This window comes from Notothenia coriiceps, unplaced genomic scaffold (assembly GCF_000735185.1).
Source record: "Notothenia coriiceps isolate Sejong01 unplaced genomic scaffold, NC01 NC01_scaffold00015155, whole genome shotgun sequence".
Lineage (NCBI taxonomy): Eukaryota > Metazoa > Chordata > Actinopteri > Perciformes > Nototheniidae > Notothenia > Notothenia coriiceps.
The window spans coordinates 4,984-16,426 of record NW_011347856.1 but is presented as its reverse complement, the minus strand read 5'-3'; the positions used below and the strand labels follow the sequence as shown (position 1 = coordinate 16,426).

At 40.2% G+C, this 11,443-nt stretch overlaps 1 protein-coding gene across 1 annotated transcript in view; it reads right to left on the bottom strand.

Annotated features, from left to right (window-relative positions):
- Positions 1-357: 357 nt before the first annotated feature.
- Positions 358-11,443, bottom strand: part of LOC104948803 (alpha-actinin-4-like) — a gene marked incomplete at both ends in the record, with an annotated part of 12,626 nt that continues 1,540 nt past the window's right edge. Inside the window, 12 exons of the mRNA XM_010775027.1 lie at positions 358-592; positions 1,083-1,223; positions 1,406-1,514; positions 1,598-1,748; positions 2,378-2,525; positions 3,194-3,298; positions 3,450-3,575; positions 3,721-3,813; positions 5,626-5,711; positions 7,917-7,998; positions 8,330-8,408; positions 9,489-9,576. Coding sequence (XP_010773329.1) covers positions 358-592; positions 1,083-1,223; positions 1,406-1,514; positions 1,598-1,748; positions 2,378-2,525; positions 3,194-3,298; positions 3,450-3,575; positions 3,721-3,813; positions 5,626-5,711; positions 7,917-7,998; positions 8,330-8,408; positions 9,489-9,576 — 1,443 coding nt within the window. The remainder of the gene's footprint in view (positions 593-1,082; positions 1,224-1,405; positions 1,515-1,597; positions 1,749-2,377; positions 2,526-3,193; positions 3,299-3,449; positions 3,576-3,720; positions 3,814-5,625; positions 5,712-7,916; positions 7,999-8,329; positions 8,409-9,488; positions 9,577-11,443) is intronic.

The window sequence follows — 11,443 nt, the reverse complement described above, 5'->3', positions numbered from 1 at the left end:
TAGTGAATAAAATTAGGAGTCCTAAATTTAAGACTGACACGCCCATTATGTTTAGGAGTTTCTCCTAAATTCGCCAGTTAGGAGCTACTTTTAGCCCTAAGATCCTTTGTGAATACGGCGCCTGGTATGCACACTTTAAAAGCAGCATTAGTGTTAGTGGCTATTATTGGTTTACTGTAGGGAGTTTATCCCCCACCAAAAAATGGACACAAAGAAATAAGTGTAGGAGGCAGATATGACGGAGTGGTGTTCCTTCCCCGCTGCTTTTAAAAAAACACCCAAATCCGAGGGAGATACAATACATTTACAATTTGTATTGCACTACACTAGTACATTTAAACTCAAGGGGGTATAAACTGCATAAGCTTTGTGCAGGTATAATCCCCAGGAAGTCCAGGCCACAGCCCACCTTCTCCCACTTGCTGTCGATGCTCTGCGGGGTGATGGTGGTGTAGGGGTTGGCAGCGCTCAGCTTGATGCCGTTGCTCTGGGCGATCTTCTGCACCTCCGCCTGGATGGCCTGGATGGCCTCCCGCTCCTTGTTGGCCTCCGCCAGGGTGGACTTGAACTGCTCGTGGGCTGTGATCAGACCCTGAGGGGGGAACAACGTTTGGTTTTACCTGCAGCAGTTTAGCCAGGTATAGTTCATCTCACATTATATTATGTTATTTTGCTCCCAGTACTGTATAATTCACATTTATTTAGGGTTGTCAATATATTCATTTTATATCCAATTGTGATATGAGACTAGATATTGTGCTTGATTTCTGAAATTGTTACATTGAACAAGTGTTGTCTGTTCCTGGTTTTAAAGGCTGCAGTAAAGTGATCATTTTTACAAATGTACCAGACTGTTCGAGCAGCTTATTTGCCTTATTTTGTTTTACAATAATATTATTCTGTAAATATGTTGCGAAAGCACAAAAAAGTTAACCCTACTATAATGTTGAAATATAAATAGAGGTATTTGACCAGAAATATTGTGATATTTTTCTTCATATCGCGCAACCCTTCTTTCTTCAGTAATTCCTCTTGTGCATATGTCCAGGACAAAGCAGTAATTCACCCCCCTCCTGTGTTACCTGGATCTCCTCGATGCTGTGCACGATGAACATGTCCTGCAGGTCCTCCATTGCTCCCTCCATCCAGTTGTTGAAGGGCGCTGCTCTCTTGGCGTACTCCAGGTACAGCTCATCGATGGACTCCAGCTGCTTCTCTGTCCTCTGTGGAAGCACAGAATTCAAATGTTTTGATAATAATATTTGATAAAGTTGTTCTAGGACTTTATTAGACACTGGGAATATTATTATTTTTGCATTTGGCACTGGGGCATTAAAGCCATCTGATTGCATCAGTCAATCTATATGTGATCACACACACATAACTGGGAGAGAGAGAGAGGTACCTCCAGAGACTCCTTGCGGTTCTGGGTGAGGGCCCCCAGGCTGTCCCACTGATCACAGATCTTCTGACAGCGAGCGTTGACGCTGGCAGAGTCGTAGTAGTCCAGCTCGCTGCAGGCAGGGAGGAGCAGATTTATAAAAGATGCTATCACACAGATACATGAGTCTCCTCCACTTCCTTTCTGCCTCCTTACTTGAGCTCCTGTGCGATGGCGGCGATCTGCTCCACTCGGTCCTGATGGGCCGCCAGGTCGCTCTCAAAGGCCTCGTGTTTCCGTAGCAACGCCTTGACTTCGGACAGGGTGCAAGTCTCGTAGTCTTTCTGGGTCAGCATGGCCTCCTTACCTGCACACAGAGCATCATGTTAATAACTTAACCTGCTGCTCTCTGGGAGGGTTCATTTGGTCAGCTGCTTTATACTGTATTCACTTTGTGTTTTTAATCGTTTTTATTTTGTAGTCAGTCTATAACCTTTTATCCCCTCTACTTTGTTTACAACATTTAAAAAGAAACTGGCAAAGATATTTTTTTTAACTAAATGTCAGTCTTATCTTTTTTTGACCAGTATATTTCATGTAGATGTAGCCAACATTAGTGTTGATTTGACATTGGTTATAAAAGTCAAGGAAACAAAGATACTAAGTAATAGACTTCATCACCTGAAGCCAACACAGCAATTTACTTCAAAAACAAATATGAGCTTCAAGTGTATATTTCAAACAATCTGCATCAGCTACTCTCTTTGTGAAGAACACAGACTGGTTCAATAAAATATCAAATGAGTGTTTAGTAATTGTACTATTTGATTTACTAATATGTACAGTTGGATAGAGAAGAGGGATTTTTCTCTTGGAATGAATGGAAATTGATTTTTTTTGCCAAAAAGGGGATTCAACTTGATCATCGAGGGGGGGGACTACAGTTAGCGGTATTTTACAAAGGGTGAATGTGTGTTTGATTAAGCGTTAATGCACCGTCGGTCCAGGACTCATGGATTTTAGACTTCTGGTGGAACTTCTCTGCCAAATGCTCCAGTCTCTCCAGACGTCTGATCTCGCTGAGGATCCACTCCTCGTAGCCCTTCTCTGCTCCCTCCAGAGTGTACCACGCTCCGTTGATGTCCTGAGAGAAAACAGCAGCTGTTATTATACCATTCCTTCACTGCAGAGCACATAATGCACCAGTTTGTAGTCCATGACAGTAGAAGAACAGCCCACCTACTAGCAGTCATTCCAAACTGTAAAGAAGTGTAATGGTGTGAAACTAAACCCTCTATTGGGTTGAATCATTCAAGAGAACTAGACTTAAAGCTGATCTGAGAGATTTCTGTTCACCGTGTAATGGCAAAAAGTGAATTATTAAAGAATGTCAGTGTCATGGACAAATGCACAAAACATGATATATATACACACCAGAGACAGGAAAGGATGTTGTGCATTTTACACCTGACTTAACTATGTGCTACTTTTCTGTTAAAACCAGCAACATGAAATGAAAAAGTCAAAACTAAAATAAAAGTATTTGAAAATTCAACGGATGCTAACGTGTTCTGTGAGGCTTGAGGCTGACACAAAGGTTGTTTACATAATAAAATGTTTCAATGCAGGTTTAAGTGTAGATGAAAATCTTTGTGGAGAGCACACTTGTCCTATTTATGTATTGCATATCTATATATTTTTAATAAGGGTAAGCAGATTTCCTGCCGTCTGTAAGATATACAAATATAATTCAAATGTCTTGTGACATGGAATCTTTTCATGGGACTCAGAGTGAGATGTAGGTGTACATACAGACACCATGCGTCCCTCTGACGGCATGAAGGCAGGTCTGTTGCTGAGTCTCAGTTTGGTCTGCAGAGTGTTGAAGCTGATCTCCAGCTGGCATTTCTCTTGGACCTGAGGACAAGAGGGGAAGAGGTTTCACAGTGTCAGCCATTCAGTAGAGGAAACAAAACCTCTTACCTCTTAGAATAAGGACTGTGGTCAGGATGGAAGTGAGAAACCATTTTCATGGTGTGAGTAGAGAGCATTTGAGGAGCTCTGTTACCTTGGGGGGTTTGTGGACGCAGCGGTAGTCTCTGAAGTCCTCCTGCTTGGCCTGCATGTCAGTCACCGTCTTCTCCTGGGTCCGGTTCTCCAGCCAGGGGATGGTCCGGCGGATCCACTCCAGCAGCTGAACAGGAGGAGACCAGACAGGAAATACAATCAGATTGTCAGGAAACAAGGCTCTGACACTTGATCAGTAACTAAACTTAATTACAAAACATCAAAATAAAATGAAAAGTGTAGAGTCAGGTAGATGAATAAATTCTCCTCACCTCACTGGCCAGCTTCTCGTAGTCCTCCATCATCTGCTCGTTCTCCTGGTTGACAGCCAGCACTTTGCAGATACGGTTGGCGGCTGTCTCAGCCTATCAGAAAACAGAGTGATGAGTAGCGCTCGCAGTGATTGGATAGAACATGCTGACATCAGGTCCACTCCACTCTTAGTGAGACATTCACTGTAGCTAAGCGTTAAGAGTCTCTAAATCAAACAGTGTCTACTGCTCATTATAATTTCCTCAATCTACTTCTGTTAGAATAATTAATCACTTCTGTTTTTTTTTATTTGTGCGAGCACAATCCACACACAGGCAGTGAACAGAAATAAAACTAACCTTAAGGTCACATTATTTTTAGAAAAGTGTAAATGACTCAATCAAAGTCAAATGGAGGTTACACTTGACTGACAAAACATGCTCAAGCTGCAGATGGTTAGTTTAATGTGCTAAAAATAAATAAAATCAATAAGTGCGTTTAAAGCTCCATGCGTCTCCCGCCAAAACTCAGGAGTCAGTCCATACGTCTAGTTACAGTTTCTGTCGCACTGCTGTCCACACCAGCACGGCTGCCTACGATATTACACTACTGTACCACTGGAATAAAACAAAAACAGTACACACTTTTCACATATAATATGTACTAAAAACCCTGTTCCATCATATTACTTTACATTCTTAACCAATGTATTCTATATATACATTTAAATAACATCACAAAATAAAACAAACATTTGAAATGACAAGTGTTATTAGCTGAGAATTGGAAGGACATTAGTCATGTTCCCCACAGTGATAAAAGAGATCCCTCCCAAACACCCATCAGTACCATTATCTGGTTTAATCACATGGTTTTGTTCAATTCTCCATTCTGATTGGTTAATTAATGAATTCTAATAGTCTAATTTTCTGAATGGCAGACTACTGCTATGGACACAGTTGCTCTCGATAGAGTAGAATCTAAAAAGGACATACAGTAATTTATAGTCAATGAAATTCATTTTAAATCAAACATGTTGTGTCACATTATCTTTGGTAGGTTGCTGCGAAATAGGCTTCAGGGCCGATTACACTGCAGGGGTTCAATGCATTGATGCTGGCTAACTACATTATTCCATCATTCAACATCATTTCCCACAGTAAACAACACATTGCTCTACCTACATGTATTCAGAATTTCAGTGGAAACTTGATACATTTGACACCCACAACAATCCAGTGAAGGCACATGGTGGTCATGCAGGAGGATTACAGTACTGACGTGAGTTTGGGAATTGAAATCCAGACCATAAAGTAAAACCTTTTTGGGGAAACACAGTCAATGTCCAAAGAAGCTGAAACAGAAGCATGAGAGAGCGTTTGCTGGCTTTCCTATCCTGTTGATATTCCCTGAGTTTCCCTGTGAACAAGTCTTATCCAGTGAGGAGGAATATAAAGCAGAATTCTCTGGGGATGGCTAATTGATTTTATCATGGATTGAGATAATAAAACACTCACAATGAGTCATTTGTGGTGAATTTCAGTTATCAGGATATTCTTGAATATGTGACTTGAAACAAATGACTACTTTGCATATGTGGTAGAATTTGAAAAACAGTCCAATTAAAAGAACATTAGTAATGATCTTGTACTGAGGAAAATAATCAAACAGTGTTGCTATTTTTAGATATATTATTCCTTTACTTATGCATGGGGAAATATGATTTCCTTATTAAGGATTCTAGCCAGGTTCCATGGTTAGCTTAATCTATTTAATATTTTGAGAAACATTTCCAGATGTTTCTGGGATTTGACCCATTTTCTGATCCTATCTGAAGACATTGCTCCCTATCTTCTCTCAGTCTGGAATAACTGGAGTTTCTTCTTCTGCACTGTTGAAGTCAGTCTGAAGGGTGAGAAGCTCACCTTCTGAGCGCCAGAGAAGGCGTGATAGAAGCAGGACACATAGGTCATAATGGCCTTCTCATCCGGCCGCAGCGTACCCACGATGTCTACACAGCACCCAGCGAGGGGGAGCGGTTCACCAGGAAGGCAAGCAGAGAGAGAGAGAGAGAGAGAGAGAGAGAAAGTGAAGCCAAAGCTACCCAGAGCTACATGAGCTCGCTCCTGCAGGGTGTGAGAGTGAGGGAGGACTCTTTAGGTCCACAGCTTCCTCCTGTTCCCCCCCTCGGACGACGCAGCCACAAGTTCCAGGTTGGGACACAAACACGCACATGAGCTGCCAAAGCAGCTCTGAGGAAGAGGTTTACTCAGAACACTCTTCTCAGAGAGTGAGGTTTAGTTTGGTTCATTCAGCAGCTGAGAATGATGTCTTTAATAATCAGGTGGCATTATAAACTGCTCAAAGAAATAAAAAGTTATCAACCCTATCCATAAATAAAAAAAGAATAAAAACAGAAATAACTTTAACCATCTTTCTACATTTAACAACAAATAATACTGATAATAATATTACAAATAATCCAATCTTTAGCTCTGGTTTTAAGTGTAGAAATCAGAGCATGACAATAATAATTGAAGGCAAACTGCAGAATAGAGTCGTCTGATTCTTCATGCACATAAACATCATAGTACTAATCCAGCAGTAATTGAAATTACTTTGAAATCAAATGAACTTTATGTTACACCTAACTAGATGAGTTGCATTTGGAGGATGACTAAGACACATTCTCAAAAGACCAAGTGAACCAAACCAAAGAGAAAACACCCACACTTTGTTTTGCTACTTACAGCACCAATATGTTACACTGCTGCTACAAAGTTCTAATCCTTCATCTGCTAATAATTATCAAAGTATTCCACTCACTCGGTTGACAATACATCACAACAGAGTGGAGGGAGTATTTACTGCTGTCACCAGCACAGCTACAATCAGACTGTGTGTGTATTGCTGAGTGTTTGTGTCCCAAAGTGTTCTTATTGAGACTCTGCAGGCTGTGGAGAGAGAGCAGCCATGCTGGACAGGTAGCAGCACCCTGTTAGTAATGGGGGTGGGGGGGGGGGTTATACATCAGGGGTCAGAGGGTACCTTCTGTGCTCCAGAGAAGGCATGGTAGAAACTGGACACATAAGTCATTATGGCTTTCTCATCTGGACGAGCAGTGTTCACAATGTCTACAAGGTGGGGGCAAGACCGTGGTTAAGAAGACACTCACACACTAATACAGGCAAGACATGGGATAAACACAACAGGACACACATGTTGGTACATGCACTCACATATTTTACACACACTTAACAAGCTGTTAACAGACAGAAACACAATCAGAGCCTCATACACAAACAGAAGAAACACAAGAGGACAAGCAGAATTAACTTTACAGTATGTACAAGGGTATATCCATATATTTATTAAAACACCTGTGTGCTTATTTTTTTATGAATATTCTAAGTTTTCTTTTCTTTTTCGGGGGAGGAAATAAAGGTTTGCAAGGAAACCAACAACATTTTTTGTGTGGAAGAAAATAAATAAATACATAAATATTGAGACAAGCTCTTACTGCTCATATGAGTGTACCCCTCATACACACAGATAAAACATTACAATCAGAAACGCTGGGGGGGGGGCTTTCATATAAACGGATACAGTGAGTTAGGGATCAGTGGCAACATTTATATTCACATTAACACAGACTGGAATGGAAGTGAGTTTTAAATTCAACACTAAATACTGTCACTTTTTACTCCTGTACTCTTAATGATACCAATGTGCATTAGAAAATATATTACTGACTAACAACACAAAATAATAGACAAAACCATTTCAAGTTTGTATTGTTAAATGAATGGAGGGAGAAAAGTTAGAATGATCACACCACATGTACTCATTTCATCTAAGAATTCAGTTTGACATTTGAGTGGTGTTTCTTCTACATGTACAAAACACACTCATTATTAAACATTTATTATTTTCTTTTAAAAGCTAAAAGCATGAAAGGGTATTTGGAAATATAGAGTATTCCTATTTGACATCGCACACTTTTGAACTGTAGTAAATGATACAATGTAAGTGCTGTTTCAGTGATTGAAACTGAAAACTGGAGTATGAGTAGTTACCAAATGTAAATGAAATGATAATAAGGGTCTTAAAGTTAGAGAATGAGTCAGGCTTTATTAACTGCTGCCTGTTCACATCCCAGTCTCTGTGTTGCTCATGTAAACGCAGTCTGACAGACAGCTCTCAGCTCCAGACCTACCTTCTGCGTCCAACATCTTGGGGATGTCCAGGTGCTTCTCAGCCACCTCAAAGGCGTTGTTCAGGTTAGTCACAGGGTCGTCCTAAACAAGCACACAGAACAATTGCTAAGTCCTACTTTTTATTAGTAAAAAGTTTAATGTTAGATTTTTTTTAACGACAACATAACTACGACTTTGCTTCAAAATATGCAAAGCTAAATAAAGTGTGTGTAAAGGACTGGCTTATCTAAAGCCAGTTGAGTAGCACTTATCTTGTTGGTCGAACGCACTTATTGTAAGTCGCTGTACGTACGTACGTAACGTAGTAGTAGTGTGTGTGTGTGTGTGTGTGTGTGTGTGTGTGTGTGTGTGTGTGTGTGTGTGTGTGTGTGTGTGTGTGTGTGTGTGTGTGTGTGTGTGTGTGTGTGTGTACCTTTCTGAGGTTGTCGTAGTCGATGAGGTCGGGTCTGTGTCTGTGGATCAGAGCGTTGAAGGCCAGACCGTCCTTCCAGCTGTTAGAGAGAACATGAACACCAGAGATCATTCACTGAGCCTCGTCTGATCTGCAGAAGCTGGGTTAACGTGCCAATAAATCCCTTTTCATTTTACAAATACTTCACCGGGGACCATTTCCTGTATCATATACTGACCCTGTGAATAATCCATATAGAGTGAGTACAGTTTCCTAAAGATTTCAAAGTCACACAGCGTGAGAAATTGATACACAATGCTTTCACTGAGCTGGAGGCAACAGGAAGTCACGCCAACATAACAACAGATCGTTGTTGCAACTGAAAGTGTGAAATACATTTTTGACCTGGTGACTAAACAATCCTACATGTGTGTCCTGTTGTGTGTATATTGCATGTCCTCTGTCGTGCCTGTATATATATATATGCGTGTGTGTGTGTGTGTGTGTGTGTGTGTGTCTTCTTAACCGCGGTCCCGCCCCCCTTGTAGACATTGAACCTGCTCTCCTCTACACTCGTCTTCTCGGCCTGTAACCTGTACTCTGTGAGCTGTATACAGTAACTGTACAATATGCACTTTGAAAGCTTCTGAATCTGTCCCTTCACTCTTTTTAATCTTCACATACTCCTGGAAGTGGCTTCACACTAAACAGTGAAACATGTTGTAGTTACTCCACCAGGGGGCGACCCTTCTACACGATTAAAGTAGTTTGTTTCATTTTATATACAGAGCACTAAGCTTCCATTTAACATTTAGCTTATGAAGTAAATATATATATATATATATATATATATATATATAATCATATTCAACAAAATATTCACTTATATTCCACTATATATAGCCAGTGAGAGTCTCTTTTTGTTCATTAGTTTATTCTTAGATCCTACATATGTTTTCTTTCAGGGTTTCACTGCAGACCGTTAGACTGTTTTCAAAGATGTTATAACCTTCAGACACAGAGCTGAATTCTGAAAGAAAGTTACACCAGAACTTTTAGGTTTTTATTAAATGTGTTGTGAACATTAATAGTGACTGTCAACAGCTTTCTTCTAAAAATGAAGACTATTGACACTAGATCACTCCACTTCGACACCTAAGAGTGGGATTGTGTGTATTACCTAATGTGGAAGTTCTGCACATTGACATTCTTGTAGGGAGCGGTCTTCCTCTGGCACCAAAGGAGAAGACCCTCCTTGGCAGAGGTCTCTGTAGTGAGGAAAGAAGGAAGAGGAGCAGCAGCAGGAGAGAAGAAGAGGAGCAGGAGGCGTGTGTTAGTGTGACGTCTCAGAGAGAAGTATACTGCTTTCTGAGGGAGCTGATAAACCACTCACTCCTCAGATGACGGACAGTACAAAGATGTTTTGGTTTACTACATGTGCCTAAACAAACATCACACACACATCTCCTCACTAACATGGAGAACACAAACATATCACTACATATTGAGTCTTATAGTGGCCCACACCCACCATGATGAGTCCAACAGACAGCTTTAATTAAACCCCATCAGAGTCATCATAGCTCTGAGCGAGGGACACATTCCTCACGCAGAATTATCATCAGCAGACGCCCTCTGAGTGTGTGTGCGCCTTATCAAGGTTTAATGCTGGAATTAAGTCTATTCATTGTTCTAAATCCAGCCTACTGGGATTAATGTTGGTCGCAGAAAATGAGATGTCCCGTTGGACTGTGAGACGTTGTGACGGGCACTTTGAGAAAATATTGACCAAACGGTAAACTAGATGAAAATCACATTGACAGATCATGTGATAATGGTAATCAACTTTAGTTTGAGTCTTGTATAACCAGAATTAAATGTTTCTTTAAATGCACCATCACCTTTTTTTTTAACAGCATGAACATCAACAGGCATTTTAAAACATTTAACCACATAAATAATCGTTATACTATAAAACAAAAAATCCAACGTCACGAAACAATCAACATAGTAAGATCAACAAGAAACCACACACACACATATGTGACCTGGGGCCTCATTTATAAAAAGGGATATACGCTCAAAAAATGGCGTACGGCAGTTTCTACGCAATGTTTGAAATTTATAAAATACTAACTTGGCGGGAAAAGTGCGGTCCTCCACGCAAACTCTGACCAATGCGTACGCACTAAGCACAAAAACGGGAGAGACGAGAAACTGCGACACCGTTGGCAGAAGGAAGAATGGAGAGAAATATGTGGAAATAATACCATAAATAAAATGTTACCTCTCCATTTATATGAAGAATTCATTTTCACAAATTGATTAAAGCCAATCTTAAAATGATTTAACAAACGCCTGTTTGAGACTCCTCAGTGCACACAAAAACATAACTTGGAGAAATAAATAAATACGGATATGTTATTTAAAACCACCTCGAATATGTTGTGTTAATGTTATGAAAGCAACCTTCCCACATCAATCCTACGACGGCGTTATACATGAGGCCCCTGCTCTATCGAAATCAGTCGCATTGACCCGAAGACAAATTTTGAGTTGTATACACTGCTGGAAAGAGGATATTCCTAACTTTCTAATGATATCAGGATTGTTTTTGTACTCCAAATATTAAGCGAAATATGTCACATTATATAATGACTGACACCGGCTGTTGTTATGCCTGCTGTGACGTTAAATTACTCCGTTCTCCGCTTGTAATTATGCCGTTACAAGCTTCAAAGTTGTATTTATCATCTGAATTTGCTTAAACAAGTTTAATATTCTGAAAGCCAAGACTTTGTTTAATTGAAATCAGATGAAAACAAACTGTAACGGACCCTGCCGTGTTATTTATGATTACTCTACGCTTACATTCATAATGTCAGCCTGAGGGAGGGGGGGCGGCGCTGCGGAAGAGCAGATTGCCTGTCATCTTCCCTTTACAAGCTTAAAGAATGTATTTATCGTGTGAGTTTCGAAATAAAAGTTTCATATTCTGAAAGCCAAGACTTTGTTTGTTTAGAATCAAACAAAACACCCGCAACCCGAAAAAATAGTTTTTTACGCAAATCCACATTTATTTTGAAATGAGCTGTTGCGACTTCCGACTGATTTCGATAGAGCGGGTCAAATATT